This window comes from Eretmochelys imbricata, chromosome 14 (genome assembly GCF_965152235.1).
Source record: "Eretmochelys imbricata isolate rEreImb1 chromosome 14, rEreImb1.hap1, whole genome shotgun sequence".
NCBI classification, from domain to species: Eukaryota; Metazoa; Chordata; order Testudines; family Cheloniidae; genus Eretmochelys; species Eretmochelys imbricata.
In genome coordinates, this window is record NC_135585.1 from 6,632,635 (window position 1) to 6,654,792 (window position 22,158).

The 22,158-nt window shown below is 45.6% G+C and overlaps 2 protein-coding genes across 3 annotated transcripts in view; one reads left to right on the forward strand and one right to left on the reverse strand.

Annotated features, from left to right (window-relative positions):
- The window catches only part of ARSG (arylsulfatase G), an 83,783-nt gene extending 63,034 nt beyond the window's left edge, over window positions 1–20,749 (reverse strand). The window contains exon 1 of one of the 2 annotated variants that reach the window (XM_077833878.1): window positions 20,711–20,749. The gene's annotated coding sequence lies outside the window, so the exon portion shown is untranslated. Of the gene's footprint in view, window positions 1–15,359; window positions 16,275–20,710 lie in introns of those variants that run through there. The other variant, XM_077833877.1, reaches the window with a different exon arrangement.
- SLC16A6 (solute carrier family 16 member 6) lies at window positions 1,427–15,365 on the forward strand. Its single transcript, XM_077833881.1, has 6 exons — window positions 1,427–1,782; window positions 6,618–6,859; window positions 7,626–7,769; window positions 10,401–10,529; window positions 12,044–12,865; window positions 13,779–15,365. Exons 2-6 carry the CDS (start codon window positions 6,625–6,627, stop codon window positions 13,997–13,999), a joined length of 1,551 nt encoding a protein of 516 aa, XP_077690007.1. The 5' UTR covers window positions 1,427–1,782; window positions 6,618–6,624; the 3' UTR covers window positions 14,000–15,365.
- Window positions 20,750–22,158: the final 1,409 nt, after the last annotated feature.

The following is a 22,158-nucleotide window of genomic DNA, read 5'->3' on the forward strand; positions in this document are numbered from 1 at the left end:
GCAACAGAGACCCCCCCACCCCCCCACCCCCCCACTTACCCTTTGCAAGGGTGCAGTAAGCCGCTGGGGGCTGCGGCATGTTGGTTTTTCCCCCAGTTACTCCCCCCAAGCCTCAGGCCCCCCCCCCCCCCAGAACGCAAGCGGTAACTCCTCCGACCCAACTTCTTTCCCTGCTGCGCTCCTGCGGGCGGGCTGCTTGCTCGGCAGTGTGCGCCTTTGCTCGGCGTTGCATGGGTGCACGGTGATGAAATCACATTTTGTAGCATGTTACGGTGCAGACGGCTCCTCTTCTGGCATCAAATAACGACAGGTCTAGGACCGTGGCTTGGTGCCAGCCAGGAATCCTTTCAGATTTCTTTCTGGGGTCTAGGCAGTAAACCGGGAACGTTTGGCCACGTATCCCTGGAGCAGCCTCTGGAATCCAGCTTGAAGGATGCTGAAGGTTGAGGCCAGCAGCTGCCTGCACCCCGGTCGCAGTACGGTGAAATGCACGGCTGCCCCCCGCTCCCCTCACGTCTTCCCACCCGCAAGCAAGCCGGCGGGTCCCATTCCCAATCATAATGGCCTCATCGGTGCTATTGGAAGGAGCAGAAAAAACAGCCTTCCTTGCAGCCCCTCTTCTGGCGAGGCTGGTTTTGAAGGCCAGCAGAGTGCACGGCTGGCCAAACCACAGCCCTGCGTGCGGCTGTCGCAGGGCCGGCTGCGCCTCTGCCCTCGCTCGGCCTTGTTACCTTGGGCGGCCTCCCCGGGCACCGCGTCCGATGCTCTTGCGGGAGAGCATCCCCTGGCTTGTGCACGGGACGGGGGGCAGAAGGGCCATCACCACCCCGCGCCCCCAGTGAAGGGGGGACGCCCTCTCCCAGGTCTGGGCTAGTAGCTGAAGAGGAGTGGGGAAATGCAAAGGATCAAGGGTCTCTGGGTGTGGGGGGCAGGGCCTGGGGATTGTGAGGAGCGGCACCCCCCGGGGCATTGGGGGAGGAAGAGGGACACCCCGGGGGCGTGCACCGCAGAGGCAGGACACCCGTTGGCTCTGGGCAGGGGAGGGGGGGGAAAGAGTCAAGGTATCAGGGGAGGAGGGCCACCCCCTCGGGTGTGGGGTATTTGGGGGAGGGGAGGGTCACCCTGGGGTGACAGCGGCAGACCCAGGACGATGACGAAGGGCCACCCCCACCCCGCCCACGCACACTGACTCTGGGCGGCAGCCCCTCCCCCCCGGCCCCTCCTCCCCGGCGCGCACCCCCGCGCACCCCCCCCTGCCTGCAGCGCACGCGGGGCTGGAGCGGCGGCGGCGGCCGCAAGCCGGGCCCGGCGCGCACATGGCGCTGCTGAGCTGCCGCGCGCGCCGGGTCCGCCGGCAGAGACCGGCTCGAGCCGGTCTATATAAAGCCGGGACGCGAGCGGAGGGGGGACAGCTGCCGCCGCCGCCGCCCGGGCAGGAGCAGGGCCCCCGCCGCACGGGCACTCGGGCAGCCGGGCACGGGCGGGACCCGCCGGAGCAAGGCGCTGGGGGGGCAGCCCGGCGCGGGGGGCTGGGAGCAGCCGGGCACAGACCCCCTAGCCCTGCTCAGTGGGGCTAGCGCCTCCTACCTCCCCCCCCTTCTCCAGCCACAGCCCTGCACCGGGGTCCCTGGCCGGCTGCCTGCCCCAGCCCCTTCCCCCCCTGCTCCAGCCAGCCCCCTCACCATGCTGCTGATGCGCCGCTGAGCTCGCCTGCACCCCGCTGTGGCTCGGGGGGGGGGGGTCCTGCCGCCTCCTCCTCCTCCCCCAGCAGCAGCAAACCTGGTAAGTGAGATTCATGCTTAAAAGTTTGTTGCCTTGTGCCCGTTTCCTTATGTCTGTACCTAGGAGCATCCGTGTGTCCGGGGAACAGCTGGCTGCCCTCGCCAGCACTGCAGCCCGCGGTCACCGGGCTGCTTAAACCTTCAGAAAGTGATGCCGGACGTCTGCCCCCGCACTTCTTTTCCCTACACCACTTAGGAACCACGAGGGGATGATGATTGATGATTTTGCACCCAGATAATTTTTGCCGTGGTCCTTCTCGATCGATAGTTTTTTTTTTGTTTTTTTTGTTTTTGCTTTTAAAGGCACTTGCTTGGCTGTATATTTCAAAATTGCTTATCTTTTAGTGTCTCTCGCTCATTTCTTCAGTTTTTTATGACATTTGGCGTGCCACAGATTTGCACACTGGTCTGTATCCCTAGGGCCCCCACTGCTGAAGGACCAAGAGTCTTTTAAAAAAAACTTTGAAGGAAGATTTGGACGCTAACGATCTGCTTTCTCCTGAGGTCAAGTTCCAAATCAGCAAAGGAGAGCCATAAAGCTAAGCACATGCTCAACCCCGTTCTTGGTCAACAAAGCATTGAAGTCTGTTTAAGTCTCCCTGAGGTCAGTGGGACATCAGCACTGGTTTAAATGCTGAATGGACTGGAACACATCATCCAATGCTTTGTTGAATCAGGGTGCTGAGGTCCACTTTGGAGGGGGTCCTCCGTGCCTTTGGAGAACAGATGAAGCAGCATTGAGATCCGGAGCAGGGAGGGTTCTGCATGCTTTGGGAGGACACAATGTTGGTAAAATCTGCCAGGTGGATCTGAGATTCTGTTGAAGGGGGAAGACCGGCATGCCCGCATTCTCTCCACTGAGTGGCTAGACAGCAGAAGTTTGCCCTAAGTTATTAAGGTTCGTTTTCAGTTCCTGTTCCCAATCCCCATTTTACAGAAGGTTTAGGATGCTGCTGTTGTTTGATATAGTGCCCTCTGAGAACAAGTATCTTCAACCAGTTTTCTCTGGCTGGATTTAAATGAGAACAGCAGTATGATAGGAAAATATATACAGTAACTTTGTACAACACCTTTACAAAAAACAACAATATATCTGTTTCTTCAACACAGCATCAATGTGAAAGACACTTTCCACAAGAGATGTGCTATAGCATCTCTGAAATACATGATCCAGTTTCCCTAATTGTGAACTACTCTAGGCATTGACTGTCTTCTGTTCAGAAATCAAATAGCATATTAGGGCGACTGCTGGAAATACAGAATTATTAATTGCCATTTCTAGCTAGCTCTGAGGAATTTAGTCTTTGTGTGTATAGTCACTAAGTGTACTTATGGAGTTACAACATGTATGGATTTGACCCGTTGTGCTTAACCAAAGAAGGCAGGTCATTTTCTTTAAGTCACCAAGTCTTTCAGCACAAACCTGCCCTTCTGCAGTCTCTTCACCCAAGTAGGAAAAGTTAGAATTTGTGTAGACAACATGCCTCCTACCCCAGGCTTACTCTTCAGCTTCCATTAGTAAGTGTTATCCCTATGGGACTCGCTTCAAGTAGCAAAACTGTAAATTCTTAAGCATAGTTAAAAAACTAGATCTTGTAAATCGATTAGTGACTTGTATCAAATGCCCTGCAGCAGCTTTTGCCATCCTTTCCATAAGGAATCTTGAAGTGCATTTGAATATACCTAAGTGCATGTTCTGAATGAGTATTGACATGATAGAATGGAACAGCTTTTAATGAATAGACCCACAATCTAGCAGAGTATTCCATACATACAGATTTCTGTTACACTTAAAGGGTGTGTCAGTATCTCTGTTTGAAATTAAACCTTGAACTCTAAATTTAAGCTGAAATTAGCATACAAGACCTAACAGATACCTTGGGCTTTTCCCAAATAAATCTTTATGGATGCCTTCAAGCAACTCAGGTAGAAAATTGGGGAAGGAAAACATTATTGTGTAAAGATTTGGGGGGGGAGGGGGGAGGAATAGCAGACCAGGGATAAAGCAACCAGCTGGGAATAGTTCAAGATCCAAGGTTAGGGTTAGTGTGTTGTAGCACCTAGAGGGTCCCATTGTTCTGAGCATTATACAGTAAGATGTACATAGTAAGAGAGTTCACATCCTAGAGAATTTACAATTTAATGCATTGTCTGTACTTAAGCTGTAAATTGACATAGCTTCATCGCTCCTAACCGCTGAGGTAGATGCAGCTAGGTCGGGGTGGGCAAACTTTTTTGGTCCGAGGGCCACATCTGGGTATGGAAATTGTACGGTGGGCCATGAATGCTCACAAAATTGGGGGTTGGGGTGTGGGTTCTGGGGTGGGGCTGGGGATGAGGGGTTGGGGGTGCAAGAGGATGCTCTGGGCTGGGACTAAGGAGTTCAAGGGCAGGAGGGGGATCAGGGCGGGGCAGGGGGTTGGGGCATGGGAGAGGGTCAGGGTGCAGGCTCCAGGCGGCACTTACCTCAAGCAGCTCCCAGAAGCACTGGCATGTCCCTCATCCGGCTCCTATGCGGAGGCGTGGCCAGGCAAGCTGCCCTGTCTGCCGGTTCCGCCCCTGCAGCTCCCATTGGCCATGGTTCCTGGCCAATTGCAGCTGCGGGGGCAGTGCTTGGGGCGGGGGCAACGTGCAGAGCCCCCTGGCGCCTCTATGTATAGGAGCCAGAGAGGGGACATGCCGCTGCTTCCAGAAGCCGCACAGAGTGGAAGAAGCCCCAGACTCCGCTCCCCCGCGGGAGTTCAAGGGCCAGATTAAAACATCTGGAGAGCCGGATGCAGCCCTGGGCCGTAGTTTGTCCACCCCTGAGCTGGGTTGACAGAAGAATGCTTCCATCAACCTAGCTATCACTGGGGAGGTAGAGTTCCTACCGTGATGGAAAACCCCCGTCCATCACTGTAGCATCCATCTACGCTCTGGGGTTACAGAGGCATAGCTACGGTGCTGTAGCCTCCATAGTATAGACAAGTCCTAACCAGAAAAGACAGAGACAGGGTGGGAGGGGAAATAAGCAGAGAGAGAGGTGACTTGCTCAAGGTCACACAGCAGGTGGGTGACAGGATGCCTTCAAGCAGTGTAGATCATGATGTCTCTCATACCTCTCTGTCCATCCTACTCAGAAGCACAGGCCTTAGCCCTCCTCAGCTAGTGGGATGCTTATTGTGACACAGGGCCTTGGTTTTTACTGGGAGCTCCAGAAAGAGAAGTATCAGAAGGGTAGCCGTGTTGGTCTGGATCTGTAAAAGCAGCAGAGTCCCGTGGCACCTTATAGACTAACAGACGTATTGGAGCATAAGCTTTTGTGGGTGAATATCCACTTCATCTGATGCATGTATTATATGTCTGTTAGTCTATAAGGTGCCCAGAAAGAGAAATGACCCTTTGCACTTGTGTATGTTGAAGGCTTACAAAATAAAATGGAGTTTTGACCTACTCTGGTTAGCTGGCAACAGGGACTCCATGAGTCCTCTTGGTGCCGTCATACCCACTACAAGGCCAGTTTTCAGAAAGCACTAAGATTAACCCTGGGTTGTGTGGATTTGGGGGTCTTTTTCTGTTGATTTGTTTTTCGACATAGTATTGCAGTACTTTTAAAAACTAATCTGCCTCATTTATCCCTGGTGTAACTCCACTGACATCAATAGAGTTACACCAGGATGATTTGGGCCTAGCTTAATATCCTGTAGGGTATTAAAATACTCCAGAAAACCAAGCAGTGTTGTTAACAATAGGACTTATTTACATGTGTGTGCCAGTCCTAGCCTGCAGACTAGATTAGTGGTGAGCGTGAAGTCACCAGATGCATGATTGGGTGTTTCACTGAGCACTAATCAGCAATCTCTGGCATGTCGTCATGATTGAGACTTATGGTAAGGGGACACGTGGTTTTCCTTTATAATGTGTTCAGTGCCTTCCTTTATTATTGCTGTAAGTGTTCAGCCCATCATGCTGAAGCAATTTGGTCTGTCTGTTTTGCAGGTCACCTTTAACTTCCTCAGCATCAGACAAACTGATCCTAACAAATCCTTGTTTCCAGGGGAAAAGCTTCAGAATAGACCAATGTTTCCTAGCCCCAAGAACCACTAGGGGCTGCACCCACCTCCAAATTCATCTTGGCTACTTGAAGGAGAGGTGAAGGGAACAGAGGGTTTGGTTGGTTGGTTGGTTTTTTTCCCTGTCTTATGTCTTTGATGATCCAAGCCACTCCACTCTCTTTCCTTGAATCTTAGCAGCCCCTGTGAGTGCTCAGGAAAGCATTTAATGGCTTTAAAAGCCACAGGAAAAAAAAGCTTCTAGCTGATTTACGTAACTAACCAGCTCTGCAGAAACCATGTAGAGCTGAGTTGGAGCTTTGGACTGTGACAGCAGAGGTCCTTGAGGAAGTGCAAGATGGAAGTCTCAGCCTCCCGCTACTACTTTACTTTTCATTCAATGTCAGCAAGTTAGAAAAACTTGATTGTTGGGGCATTGTTCTGAAGTCTGTGTCATTTCATGAGCCCTCTGGGGCTCTCCTGTGGATTTATTTATTTTTTCATGAATTGTATCTCGCATTTAACTCAGATGACTGCTTTTAATCACTGGTTTTGCTGATTGGGACAGCTTGTCCTGATGCTGAGTGATGAGTTTCTGGTTCTTGATTCAAAGGGCCCACTGACAAACCACTCCCATCTCATCATAGAAAAGAGAAACTTCTACCTGAGTCCCCTGTATTTAATCTCACAGCAGCAGAACGAGAAAGGGACTCTCCTCCCCAATATTTTTTTTATGTGATGTTACAATTATTAGGCTTTGTAAAAAATGAATTTAAAAAGTCTTATTTTTTTCCCTCTATTCCAGATTAAGAATGACTGTCAACACTATAAAAATGTCATGCACCACCCCAAATGTTTATACTAAAGTGCCTGATGGAGGATGGGGATGGACTGTTGCTTTTGCTTTCTTTGTTGTGGAAGCACTTACATATGGTATTATAAAATCATTTGGAGTCTTCTTTAATGATTTGATGGAAAGCTTTGATGAAACGAACAGCAAGATATCGTGGATCATTTCAATATGTGTGTTTGTACTAACTTTCACAGGTAAGTGCACAGTACATGTTCAGTTTGAAAATTAAGGGTCTGTGTTCATGTTACTGTTGCACCCGTATACATATTGGGATCTACACACATTCACATCACTTAGTGTATATATACTCTCTCCTCCTCTGAGCTATCTATGGTTGATAGCCTGCATATCCCGCTATCACGAACCATAAAGAGCAAGGAAACGAGGGGGTAAGTCATTCAACGTCCCATCCCACACTCTACTCATCAGTTCCCTTTCTTAGTCTCTGCTATTTCCACAACTCACTTCTTCATTCTCATTCTGAACCACCACAGATGGGGCCTGGGATGAACTGGGCTTTGTACATGTCTCTGCTTCTGACTTCTTGTGTGAGCTTTGACAAGTCACTTAAGATCTATCTCAGTTTCCGTAAACGTGAGGGATAGATAACAATGAGCACCCAACTTTTGTAAAGTGACTTGCCATATATAGCTAGTAAGTGCTATAAAAGCACTAAAGGTGAAATTGTGGCCCCATTGAAGTGGGAGTTTTGACTTCAGTGGGGACAAGATTTCAGCTACAGTATTTATTTCAGGCTGCAAGATTTCTTGCTGGGTAGAAAATGCTTGGGGAAGGGCAGATAGAGTGGCAAGGGTGTGGGCGTAGACTGGCATGGAGCAAAGAAGAGTGTCAGAGTGACTAGAAGGATAAAAGGAGAAAATGGGGAGAAGAGATCAGAGACAACAGGCGTTCTGCAAATTACTGTCATGCTTTATGCACTTTTGTCCCCCACCAATGCAGCTCCTTTGTCTACAGTCCTGAGTAATCGTTTTGGTCATGGTCTTGTGGTGATGGTCGGAGGTATACTGATCAGTATTGGAATGGTCACAGCCTCCTTTGCACGCACAGTTGTCGAGATGTATATCACAATTGGCCTAATTTCTGGTGAGTTACTTCCACATCTCTCAGATACTCCGTCTACTGGTGAAGTTTCCAGCAAACACAATTTAGGATTCCCTTATCCTAAACTGGCTTGCGTTTTTTTGTGTGTGTTTTGTTTTTTTTTTTGTTTGTTTTTGGTTTTTGTTTTTGTTTAATGACTCTTTGTCTTACTCCTTATGCTCCTCCCAGTCCTGCTTCCTTGTTGTTCCTCTTTTATCATTTGCCAATTCTGTTTCTTGTTGTTGTTGTTGTTTCAGGCTGCCACCTACACTTGGAACCATCTCCCATTTCTCATTCAACAAACCATCTCGCCTCTTCATATTTCTCCTTAAAACCCATTTCTTTCACAAAGACTGCCTGTGTCAGTCACTTCAAAACTGATTTCTTTTCTAACTCTCCCACAGAACTCTTGCCTGGTTTGTTTGTTTTGCGGGGGGGGAATATCAAGGGGGCATACTGCATTTTATGATCTCCTAGGCATCAATGTTTGTTTTCCAAACCGATGTGTACACTTGATATATAAAATTCAGTTTTTGTGCATGTAGAAAAGCCATCACTTAGCTTTGCAAAGAGGATATTTAGGTTGCAAAATATATATATATAGTGTGTGTGTGTGTGTGTGTGTGTGTACGTACGTGCGTGCACACACACAATCTTCTGGAAGATTTCTGAGTATTGTTATCACACCGAAGTCACTTGCCTTGCTGTGAAGAGTCTCATTCCAGACGCTTCTGAAATTATTTCCCTTTCCAGAGAGAGAGGATGAGCTTGTGGTTAAGTCACTGAACTGGGACTCTGGAGATCTGGGTTTGATTTCCTGCCTCTGCCTCACACTTCGTGTGTGTTACCTAGGCCAGGTCACCTGTGGCTTGATCCTGAAAATTGTCAAATAATCCTGTAGATGTGCTGACCACTGTCAAGTCCCTATGACTAGGACGCTACCAAATTCACAGTCAAATGTGGTCAATTTCATGGTCATAAGATTTTAAAAATCATAAATTTCATGATTTGAGCTATTTAAATCTGAAATTTCACTGCTGTAATTGTAGGGATCCCAACCTAAAAAGGAGTTGGGGCGGGGGGGCTGGGAACAAGGTTATGGTAGGGGGGTTGCTACTTCTGTGCTGCTGCTGATGGCATCGCTGCCTTCAGAGCTGGGCAGCTGGAAAACAGCGGCTGCTGGCTGGGAGCCCAGCTCTGAAGGCAGAGCCGTCGCCAGCAGCAGCGCAGAAGTAAGGATGGCCTGGTATGGTGTTGCCACCCTTACTTCTGTGCTGCGGCTGGCGGGGCGCTGCCTTCAGAGCTGGGGCCTGGCCAGCAGCTGCTACTCTCCAACCACCCAGCTCTGAAGGCAGCACAGAAGTAAGGGTCACAATACTGCGACCCCTCTTCCCCGCAACTCCCTTTTGGGTCAGGACCCCTAGTTTGAGAAACGCTGGTCTCCCTCATCAAATCTGTGTAGTACAGGGTCAAAGCACACAAGACCAGATTTCACAGGGGGGAGACCAGATTTCATGGTCCATGACACATTTTTCACGGCCGTGAATTTGGTAGGGCCATACCTATGACTTCAGTGGAAGCTGAAGGTGCTCAGCACCTTACCAGGATTGAGCCCTTGAATCTCCCTGTAGCTCAGTTCTCCATCTGTAAATTGGGGATAATGATACTTGCCAACATGGCCAGGGTGTTTTAAAGATAAAGCTATTGTCCAGGAAGTGCTCTGACACTAGGGTGATGAGCACCAGAGACACAAACCAGTAACTAAATAAATGATCCTTGGAAATTCCAACTGGAAATTCCCAGTTATTTGAGAGTAGGAAGCAGGATCTAGTGCAGGGGTGGGCAAACTTTTTGGCCCGAGGGCCACATCAGCGTTGCACAACTGTAGGGAGGGCTGGGTAGGGAAGGCTATGCCTCCGCACACAGCCTGGCCCCTGCCCCCTCCCACTTCCTGCCCCCCTCAGAACCTCCAACACCCCCCCCCCTGTGCTCCTTGTCCCCTGACTGCCCCCTCCTAGGAACCCAGCCCCCTATCCAACCCCCCTGACAGCCCCACCAGGACTCCCACCCTCTGCTCCTCATCCCCTGACCGCCCCCTCCTGGGACCCATCGCCCCAATTGCCCGCCCCGGGATCCTGGCCCCTTGGGACTCCCAACCCTCCCTGTTTCCCATCCCCTGACCGCCCCCACCCCCAGAACCGCCACCCCATCCAACCGTCCCCTGCTCCCTGACTGCCCCCCAGAACCCCCCACTCCCTTACCATGCTGCTCAGAGCAGCAGGAGCTCGCAGCCGCGCCACCCGGCCAGAGCCAGCTGCGCTCCGCACACTGCCCAGTAGGAGCGGTGGGCCTGAGCGCTGCCTACAGGGGACAGGGTGGGAGGAGTCGGGGGGCTAGCCTCCCCGCTCAGGGGCCAGGCAGGACAGTCCCGCAGGCTGGATGTGGCCTGCAGGCCGTAGTCTGCCCACCTCTGATTTAGTGGGTCTTGGCCATGGTCGGTCATTCTGTTTTTCCCTAGGTGAGTTACTTAGTTGGCAGAACTGATACCATAATTTCACCACCAGGAAAGCTGGCATTCGCATCCAGCTTGCTTCCTTCCCCATTGTCATGAAAATTTTTGACATTTATTCACAGGCTTGGGATACTGTCTGTCTTTCCTCCCGACTGTCACCATTTTGTCACAGTATTTTGACAAACGGCGTTCACTGGTCACTGCAGTGGCGTCCACAGGAGAATGTTTTGCTGTCTTCTCTTTTGCACCAGGTATATAGACCAAAATATTGTAAACACAAGTGTACGTAAGTAATACATTCTGTGATCCTCCTACCAATCAAATTAGAGCCCGATTCTTACATAAGCTGACACCTTAATCACAACTATATTGATTTCATTGACACTTGTAGTTACTGGGCCAGTGCTGTCCTTACTAGGGTAAAACTCCTTTTGAAGACGTTGCCTGAGTAAGGACTTCAAAATTAGTCCCAGTGGAATTTTTGGATAGACCGCTTAAATGCGTTTCTCCTGCATAGTGTTAAGTTTAGATCCTAGTTATTCTGGTCACAAGACAATGACATGTCTTATTAACTTTCACTGAAGTTGGAGTTTGTGGGGGTGTGCCAGGAACCCAGAGCTCCCAGGAGATACAAGGTCTCTGGACAAGTAGCCCTAGCCTTCTGCTGCCTTTCTCTGCCTGAGAAGAATGCAGAAGAAAACTGCAAGGGGAACCCATCTCCTGCATGGTGTTACATCATAGGGAAACAATCTGCCCCTGTTATTGGCCAAAAAAAAAAAAATCAATGTCGGGGGAGAGGCTTGGCTTTTTAGTCTCAGTCTGTGCTGGCCAAATAGGGTAAACTACACTGTTACACCATCTGGTAGGTTCCCTGTACAGCTCTGGCAAGCTAAAAATAAGGCAGGGTAGTTACCATGGCTACTTTATAGCATGGGCTGTAACATGGAGTTAACCTCAAGCTCTGTCTTCACTAATCTTTCAGAGTATGTGTCATGTGAAACCTAACCCCAAGGTCTTGAGAGATTGAATTGCATGAGACCTTCCTAGAATTCCATAAGCAGACAAGCTTTTTCTAGTACTGTACTTTCTGGAAACCCACTCCCCATCATCTTTGCTTCCTCTCATTTAGCTATTCTGAAAAAAGTGCTAGTAGAAGAAACCTGCCATTTCTCTACTGATCAGATAATAGTCTACTGGTGTGCCTTCAACTAATGCAAAATACCCATTTTCAGTTAAAGAAACCCTTGTAATGAAAGGCTTGTATGTAAGCACCAGCACACAGTTTGAATAGAAAAAAAACGTCCCCCTTACTGACTGGCTTCAGGATGGGGTCAGATAGGAAAGGAAACTTTAAAACAGAGTTCACACACACTCATTAAAAATAATACCTAGTTGCTCCCTGCTGGTCAAAGTGCCTGCCAGCCCATGCCAGTTAAGAAATGTCTGAAAAGACTGTTTACCAGAGAAGAGAAGGGAAATCCCATAGTTACTACACGTCAGACTCTAAATACTAGCCAATGTAGAAGAAGCCTAAAACTGGGAATCTGGAATTCTGATAGTGAGCCAGTGAGTGATCTTGAGCAAGTCACGTAAGTCTATGCTTTCAAAAGTGGCCATTAGTTTTTTAGGAGCCTAATTTGAGACACCTTGGACCTATTGCAGCAGAGTTTGATCCAATAACTTTGATTTTTTTGTGTGTAATTTAAAAAAAAAATTAGAGGCTTCCTGTTTTTAATAATTTCTTCTCTGCTCCCCATTTCCCCAGCTATCACCTCTTTGAAGGAGCAGATTGGTTGGAGATACAGTCTCCTGATAGTTGGAGTGCTACAGTTAGGCATTGTCATCTGTGGATCACTGCTGCGACCTATTATTATCCAAGCACAGGAAGAAGTGAAAGTATTGCCAACAGAAGAGCATACAGAGACTAAGTACATGCTTGAAAATGAGCAAACACGCACCTCAATAGATTCAATTGACTCAGGAGTAGAAGTATCTACCTCACCCAGCAGTGTGCCTGGAAACACCAAAGCAGAGCTGAAAAGTGAAGAACCAAAGGAAACCATAAAGATGCTTGTTGAAGCTAGCAGCTCCCCTAAAGAACCAAAAATCCAACTACTGGACTTTTCTGTGATGAAAGACCACGGCTTTATTTGTTATGCACTTTTTGGTCTATTTGCTACTCTGGGATTCTTTGCTCCATCACTCTACATCATTCCTCTCAGCATCAGTCTTGGTATCGACAAGGATCGTTCTGCATACATATTGTCTGCAATGGCCATTGCTGAAGTCTTTGGAAGAATTAGCGCCGGTTGGCTCCTCAACAAGAAGCCTATCCGCAAGATTTACATTGAACTCATATGTGTCATTCTGCTCTCCATAGCTCTCTTTGCCTTCCCTCTTGCCTATGAATTTTGGGGATTGATGATATGTAGCATATTTTTTGGGTTCATGCTTGGAACTGTAGCGGGCACACACATTCCAATGTTAGCCGAAGATGATGTGGCTGGTATTGACAGGATGTCTTCTGCAGCTGGAGTGTATGTGTTCATTCAGAGTTTAGCTGGGTTGGCTGGACCACCCCTTGCAGGTAACTTTAAAATACGTACCTTTTTTTGAATAGCTGAAATCAGCTACTCTTATTGATGCCTCTTCCTAATAACCATGTTGCAATGGGTTAGGCCTGTGGTTAGTGTTACTCCTGTGCCTGGGTGGGAAGGTGAGAATACCTTATAACAACCTTTCTGACTGAACTAGGAGCAATAGTGGTAGGCTCCAAGTAATGATGTCCCATCCAGCCCTCTTGAGCTGGAAAGAAGGTTGCTGCAATGCAGAAATGCAGCACTGCAGTGTCTTGGACATGAGGCATCCTCTATAGAAGAGCCTCAAGGAAGGAAAATATTGCACGGCTAGCCTGTTCCAGTTAGAATCCTAAAACTGGCATTCTTTCTGGGTTTTAATGAAATATACACATGTAAACAACTCATTTATACAGTGCCTTCTAGCCATACACCCTGCAAAATAAGTCAGTGCTGTATGGGCAGATATCAGTTAAATATGTAGTAAGTTAACCCTTGATATTTTAAGGCTTAAAAAGGTACCCGTAATGGTTAGCTGATTACCAGTACCTAACTATCTTCAACTTGCAATATCATACAAATACAGGTTTCAGAGTAACAGCCGTGTTAGTCTGTATTCGCAAAAAGAAAAGGAGGACTTGTGGCACCTTAGAGACTAATCAATTTATTTGAGCATAAGCTTTCGTGAGCTACAGCTCACTTCATATGCATCCGATGAAGTGAGCTGTAGCTCACGAAAGCTCATGCTCAAATTGATTAGTCTCTAAGGTGCCACAAGTCCTCCTTTTCTTCATACAAATACAGTGGCAACTATATTGAAAAGTTGGGAGGGGGGTGTTTTTGAGGTAATGGGATGGACAGAAAAATGGTGGACAAGCGTGAGATGTGATTATTTTTAATAGATTTAAAATGCTTCCTCCATAGGTGTGCTAGTGGACGTGACACAGAACTACAGATCAGCCTTCTACTCCTGTGCTGCTGGCATGATACTGGGAGCTGTGTTTCTGTCCTTAGTAAGACCGTGCAAGGCAGTCCTGTGTCAAGGTCAGAAGCAGGGTGTAGAAGGAAATGCATCGGAAGCTTTAGAAGACATACCAGATGACTTTATTGAAATGGATCTTGGAAAAACAGATGATTCAGTATAAAGCTGTGACAGCATAGCATAAAAAAGTTGGTCCTTATAAATCAATACACTCTGTGTTAAATCTGGGAAAAACAAGTCCGCTCTGCTCCATGTTCTAAAACTAAACTTCAAAGGGAATGCAAAATCTTAATGTGAAAAAGTTGCCATCAACAACTATTCTTCTGGAAAGATTGCTTTTATTTTTTTAAACCAGCAATGGTAGGTTCCATATGAGATGTCCACGCATTGCTAGCTACATAAGAATACTCCTGTCCCGCATGAAGAGATGTGGTTCACATTTCTGCTTTTCTAATACATGACATGCATACCTGAAGTTCAACTGCTCTTAAGTGGAAAACATAAGGTTGTATGGATGAAAATCCAAAGTGGACCATACAACTAAATCTATTAAGTCACAATCTTTGATTGCCTCGCAGGCTTCCCCAACTGTAAATCTTATTCAGTCACAGAATAAATAATGCAGAAGAAATTATTTAAATATAAGTAATTTGAACTCTTGAGTTTTCTATCAGAAGAACATGGACTCTTGTTTCAGATCATTGTAAGGCGACATAAGGACAATAGGGTAGGCTAATTAGTTAAAGTAGAATTAGTAGTCAATTGGTTTTTAGTTAACTTGAATTTTGTAAATGCTGGGAAGTTAGAGGTTACCACTTATTTTTATGGCCAGTTATTACTGCAGATATTTCACTATAAAGTTATTTCTTTACAAACTAGCATCCTACAAATCGTTTCCTGTTGATAGCAAGATGTATTGTCTTTAATTTAAACCAGTATTTATTATTTTAAGTTATTCTAGGATTGTTAAAGGCTATCAGATAAATAATTTGAATTGGAGAGAAAATATCTGATTTAGCAGAAAACCTTTTTACCTCCTTTGCACCAATCCTTTCAAGGCCGATCTTGTAAACTCAGTTTGATTTTTGTTTTTAAAATCACAGGTTGTTGTGAATGTGGCCTGATTTTTATTATGGTGGTCTTAGACAACTATGCTCTTAAAATTATTCTGTGGTAGACTGAATGCAAGAGACTATCCATCTTTTAATAAACTGTAGGTCATATCCTCAGCTGGTGTAAACTGATATAGCTCCACTGAATAGCACTAGCTGGGAATCTGGTCCTGTATGATTAGCACCCAAACATATCTGCAACTTTCACTTACCACAGCTGCACATAAAGGAATCTTTGCAGCACTACTGAATTAACATGAATAAAGTCAGCACAGCTAATACGAAATAGTAAAGGCACTTGGCCATTACCAGAACCAGTTTACATTATTAGAATACAATCAGTGTGTTCGTAAGCTTCTGTAGGCATCAAATAACTGGTCTTTTACGACAGAAAGAAAATCATCACTGTACCTGGTTCCCATTGAAGTCAGTATTTTGCCACTCACTTCAGTGACAGCAGGACTGGGTCCTTACTGTGTTTCCTGTTTGTATTACCTATAAAGAAGGGAATTCTGAAAGACAACAAATTGGCTGTTCACTCACTCCTATTTTGATAAATTCCTTTATGCATTTTTATGCCACTCAGCAACTCAGGGGGACAAGTAAAAAGTTTGTTTGGTTCTAAGTACGCATACAGCTTGACATGTTTCTCTGTATTTAAGTGGAAGTGGCACTGTCTATTAACTGCTATGCTATGTATTTTATCAGCCATAGAAATGTGGGACAATCTCTGTATAGAACTCCTCTCTTTAGGAAGGTGTTTTTGTTCAAACTGTCTTAAATGTCCAAAAAGAAACACATTCCTGCAACAAAGTGGCTGTAGCAATCTATTGTTACTGCCTGAGAACTAGTGAGCCTGTACTGCAGTTTGTTTCTTTTTTTTTTTTTAATATATATGCCTTCAGCACTTTATCATGTACAGCAGAACCTCGCTAAATTGCATGAATGACTGGAAGATCCATTGTAGAGGACTAGATTTTGTGAATTAGCGAGTAAGCGAACAAACACAATACTGCATCACAAAACTTTATTTATTTTTGTAAATGTTTATTTTTAATTTATGCTAATGCTTCTGGCATGCTGGTAAATGTACTGTAGAATATAATTGTAAAATTAATGAAGTCTTAGTAATACGAGACCTCACTACAGCACTTTGCTATTATAAACTTGTTTAGAAGTGGGAGAGGCCGCCAGGGGGTGTGTGTGTGTGAGAGAGAGAGAGAGAGAAAACTACCTGTTCTGCAGATTAACGAGGTTCTACTGTCACTTTTTTACAAGGATTTCCAATACAGATTCAGTAATGTCTATAAATGGCTGCACAATAAGTCTCTGTTTATGTCCATAGCAAGAGCAGGCACGTGCGTGTATGCATGTGCACAAAAGACCCAGAAGAAGCAGGCTTAACGCGTTCCAACCAGGATTTGCTGGTTTGTTCTATAATGTATTTAGTGAAGTCTGGAAGTGACATAAAATACTGAGTTTTACAATAAAGTTTTTTGAAAAACACTTTTTGCCCCTTTCATTTCCAGATCTCTTCTGCATTCTTTACCTAACAGTGCTGTGCTTCTAGTTGTCCTGTAGTAACCTTGCAAACAGTAACACGCACCCTTGTGAATAAAAGGCTTGATTATGATTCCCTGTTTAGACAGGCTTTCAGGAGTGCATTGCTATCACATGCAGCTTGCTGAGACTGAAGAACTGTGTTTACCCCATGGCCTGAGCAACCATGCATTCTTTTACATTGGTTGCCTGTGAGAGGGTGGATTAACACTGACCTTAAATGAGAACTGGTGCTCTTGTAAAATGTGTACCACTGTACTCTGGGCTATAATCAGTGCATCATTCTGACAGGTAACTGTGCTGTAATAACATATACACATTTGAGGATCATCATCATATCTAAAACACATGTAATTATACTGTCTCAGAGAATTAGAAAAGAATATTTGTTATATTACAAAGCAGCTGGCTGGTGCCTCAAAAGTAAAACTGTAAATTGCACAGGGCCATAACACTTCCTGAGGCATTAACTTTCTCTTCTGCAAAACCCTGGTTCTTACTATATTAATTTAAATTTAACCCAATTCTCCCCACTCCCTCCCACAATTCCCTATTTAATTAATAGCTCATAGCATGAAAGTGGGTAGTAAGTACTATTACTAGTTATTCATTGGAGGAGAAATCTGTGGCACTTTCTTAATGTGACTTGTTTTATTTATACTATATACATCAGTCCTGGAACAAAGGTGATCACAAACACCATGCAAGCAAACCTCTCTTTCAAAAATCCCAGTGTCAACACCAATAGCCACTTTTCAGGAAGCAACTCTGCCACAGGAATTAACTGTTTAGATTAAGGTGGACAGTAAACATGCTATTTGCAACAGATTCCCCAAAAAGAACATGCATCACAAAACTATAACAGATTGCACATTTGCTCACATGCTAAGAAAAAAACACTTGTTAAACTGTAACAGTGCCATCTGGTGACTTCCACTATAACATTTTTCTTTTCTAAGTTAACTTTTTCCCCCACCTCGATTTAAAGTCATTCCATTTGATCACATCGGCCAGATTGTCTATTGCCCTGTATGCAGTCATTTAAACCAGAGCAAAGTAGAGTAAAAACACGACCATTCTTATTTGGTAACATTTTACATCCACTTTGCACTGGTCCAAATTACTAAAGGTGCAAGACAGAGACTCAGACACTATATCTGCAAGTTAAGTTAGTTCATGTATACAATTTGTTTCTTTCAACCATGACTATAAAATAACTTCTCTTGTAGTTGTCTGGTTCGTTAGATCCAATGTCATCCATACACAGTATCTATAGATAAAGGACGTTACATAGGGTAACTTGCAGAAGGCAAAAAAAACCTGTGTTTGTAGCCTATATGATATATAAATAAGGCCTGAAAGATGAGGTTTTACAATTTTTTCCCATTGAAATATTAGTAATGTCATGTCTGAACCCCCCCCCCCAAAAATAAAAAGATTTACAATTCCCCATTAGATGTTGCTTCCTTGGTTTCTGATGTCATAATGAACCTGTCATCCAACTGACCAGAGTAGACAAGACCAGAACTAAGAGAGCAGAGAGGAGAAGGACTGGCCTGTCTCCCAAGATCTGTAAGAGTGAGGGATCGTCCTTCAGAGTAGGTTGTAGATCCTTGATGATGCGCTGGAGAGGTTTTAGTTAGGGCCTGACGGTTAGTGGTGTTTTGTTCTGTAAACTTATGTTGCAGAGAGGACAATCCCTCACTCTCACAGACCTTGGGAGACAGGCCAGTCCTCATTTACAGACAGCCCCCGAACCTGAAGCAAATACTCACCAACAACCACGCACCACACAAGAAAAACCACTAACCCAGGAACCAATCCCTGCAACAAACCCCATTGCCAACTCTGTCCACATATCTATTCAAGGGACACCATCATAGGACCTAACCATATCAGCCATACCATCAGGGGCTCATTCACCTGAACATCTACCAATGAGATATATGCCATCATGCATCAGCAATGCCCCTCTGCCATGTACATTGGCCAAACCAGACAGTCTCTATGCAAAAGAATAAATGGACGCAAATCAGAGATCAAGAATTGTAACATTCAAAAACCAGTAGGAGAGCACTTCAAATCTCCCTGGACACTGAATAACAGTCTTAAAAGTGGCCATTCTTCAACAAAAAAAACTTTAAAAACAGACTTCAGTGAGAAACTGCAGAACTGGAATTAATTTGCAAACTGGACACCATCAAATTAGGCATGAATAAAGACTGGGAGTGGATGAGTCACTACAAAAAGTCATTTTCCCTCTGCTGATACTCATATTTCTTGTCAACTGTCGGAAATCCACCTTGATTGCCTTGGCCACCATTAGCACTACAAAAGTAGTTTTCCCTCTCTTGATATTCACCCCTTCTTGTCAACTGATGAGAATAGGCCACTTCCACCTTAATTGAATTGGCCTCGTTAGCACTGACCACCCACTTGGTAATGCAACTCCCATCTTTTCATGTGCTATAATATATATACTGCTTATTGTGTTTTTTACTCCATGCATCTGATGAAGTGGGGTTTAGCCCACAAAAGCTTATGCCCAAATACATGTGTTAGTCTCTAAGGTGCAAAAAACGAAATGCCTCTTATGGAAATGCTGGTGGTATCAGGGTCTGAAAAGGGGAAACTGTCATTTTGAATGGAAGAGATCATCTATCCATAGGAAAATGCTATGGGAATCTCCACCCATGAAACCCTACTACCTGCAAAGGGCCTCAAGCCCAACCTCCATGCTCAGACTGCCCTTTATTTCACACCCTCCAGATTGGAGCAAGGGCATTTTCAGTGGGGAGAGGTCCGTAGCTGGCTACCCCTCCCTCTGGAAATTTGACAGGGGCTGAGATTACTGACCTTCTGTGTACCTATGCATTACGGCAGGGGAGGGTTTTCCTCATGGTGAGCAAGGGCTGGTGGTTGCTGTGTAATGTGAAAAGTTTAATGGGGTGCTCGACCTTAGTGAACAATGTGCACCCAGAGACATGAATGAACACACTGATAAGATGCAAAGTAATAATAAGGTAAATGCTGCAGACCATCGCAAGACCTGACCCTGATATCCTCACTCAAGAGAAACTCTCACTGGAGTCAATTAAGGTTTTGCCTGGATAAAGACTGCAGCATTTGGTCCAAACCACAGAAATCCTTCCCCAGTAGGTTTCTGTTGCTGGATTTTTTTTCCTAAATATCCTTTATGACACCATGCGCTGCACTGACAACTGGCCAGACACCTAAGGGTCACAACTAACAGTTTGTCTACAGCAGAAATCGGCTGGAGTAGCTATTCCATAACACTTCTCAGTGTGGATATCTATTCCAGACTGCATTTTGAATTCACACCTTACCTTATTCCAGAATAAGCCCCCTGTGTAGACAGGCCTAAAGCCAAATCCTGCCCTCTCTATCTGCTCTATCTGCCATGCTCAGGGGTATGACAGTACTGGCCTCATGTAAGGATCCTCTGTCATCTTAGCAGTGCAGGTCAGGCTGACTCATGAAGTGCCAGGGTGAATGTACAGTGGGGCACACCTTACTGCTTCTCTGAGAAGAAACAATATGCAAATCTTGCTGCACATTGCAGCACATGTACAAGGAGCTGGGCACCTGGCAACACTCACTAACCAGCAGATTACAGCTCTGTAGAATAGCGGTGTCCAGGATGTTGCAGTAGCAGGGCCTAGCTCTTGAGTGCTGAGTGGGTTTCCTGCCCTGCTGCTCAACAGGTGTGTGGGAATGGGAGAGAAGCCACTCTCTGCACCCCCTCCCCACACTAGTGCAACCAGGTCTTACAAGGCAAGATCTGGATTCCACCTCAGTCATACATATATCATCACAAAAAAATATCCACCAACCATGAGATATGCTTGGACTAGAATCTCCCCCTATCCTTCCCCTTACCCTCCCCGCTACCCACACACGCATTGTGAGTTTATCAGCTATAACCACACCTTCCGCTCTGCCCTCCTCTGCACCTTCAGAGATCTGGCAGAGGCAAACACATTACTGTACAGAGATACACAGGCCATATCTAGCTCCTAGGCCACATTATGCCCCCTCCCAGATACAAAACAAAGGTTCACAGTTCATGCCAATAAGTTCTATAATGCAACAGGTTTAAAGAGGCTGGCACACCACCACCAGGAAAAGTCAGTGTAAAATCAAACACCCCATAAAGCCAAAATAAAGATTGGTGCACTCACTGGTGTACAGAGAGCAGCCTCCTGCTGCTGCCTGCCTGCCATGTTTAATCTTCCCCGCTGCACAGCCCCTGACACGTGTGTGAGCGGGTGAGAGAGAGGCCCTGCACCTCCCACCACAGTCTGACTGCCCTACCCATGCGTGGAGCAGAAGTCTCAGAAGCCTATGATTGCGTTCCAGCCCACTCCAGAACAATTCGTCTACACGTGCACTCGTGTGTCTAAGGGCAGACACAACAAAAGGGAGCAATATTTTTTCCTGCTTCCAATGACCCACACAGACAGAACCAGGAACTGCTCTTCTGCTACTGGGTGTTGGATAAATCTTTAGCCCTGCACCTCCAGCAGACCTACAGTCTCACTCATCTGGAGAGTCATTTGAAAGCAGGGTGATTTGTGTTGTTGTTTTAAATGTTCTTTTTGTGAAGGGACGAAGTGGGTGAGGTAGTATCTTCTATTGGACCAACTTCTGTGATATTACCTCACCCACCTTGCATGGTCACAGGTTTCAGAGGGGTAGCCGTGTTAGTCCGTATCAGTAAAAACAATGAGGAGTCCTTGTGGCACCTTGGAGACTAACAAATTTATTTGGGCATAAGCTTTCGTGGGATATAACCCACTTCATCGGATGCATGGAGTGGAAAAAACAGTAGCAGGTACCATGTGCTGTATATTTATACCCACTCACTGTATTTTCCACTCCATGCATCCGATGAAGTGGGTTATATCCCACGAAAGCTTATGTCCAAATAAATTTGTTAGTCTCCAAGGTGCCACAAGGACTTCTCGTTGTTTTCACCCACCTTGTCTCTCTAATGTCCTGGAACCAACAGTGCTTACAACTGCACTGCATACAACCTTTTGTGAGGAAGCATTTTGCTCTGTTTCAATGAAACATTTAAAATCAAATTTCTCCCTCTCCGTTCAAACCCTCTCAGCCTGAAAATCCTGGCTGAGGAGAATATTCATGTTACACATGGGAATAGAGGTTCTAGTGAACTTGCCATCCATAGTTACCTTCCCTATGCATAAACTACCACTTAATCCTTGCAAGATTTCTCTTCACTCAGTCATTCACACACACACTTTTTCTCCTTATTTCCAAAAATAAAATGGAGTTAAATAAATTGTGCCTGCATAGAAAGAGTCAACTGGGGCACAAGTAATTTTTCTCAGCTATGTTTTCTGCATTTTATGGCACTCCCTGCGTTAGTGGAATAAGGAACCTTCACACCTCCTTTAAATATTTCTAACTAAAACTCATTGAAAATGGAGACTGGGAATACACTTTATTTTTATGTAGAGGAAGAAATTCTGGTGCCTGTGAATGATCAGAGTATTTAAATACAAACATAAATTAACATTCAATTGTTAAAATATTGTCATTTAAAAAAAAATCTTAATCCATATAAGATTTAGTCTTTTGGACCCACTGTAGTCTTTTGGAGTTT

Excerpts from the sequence above, each read along its gene's own strand:
- SLC16A6 (XM_077833881.1), top strand. The coding sequence starts at position 6,625 with ATGACTGTCAACACTATAAAAATGTCATGCACCACCCCAAATGTTTAT. Across the intron at positions 10,530-12,043 it reads TGTCTTCTCTTTTGCACCAG|CTATCACCTCTTTGAAGGAG; the intron begins GTATATAGACCA and ends CCATTTCCCCAG. Across the intron at positions 12,866-13,778 it reads GGCTGGACCACCCCTTGCAG|GTGTGCTAGTGGACGTGACA; the intron begins GTAACTTTAAAA and ends CTTCCTCCATAG.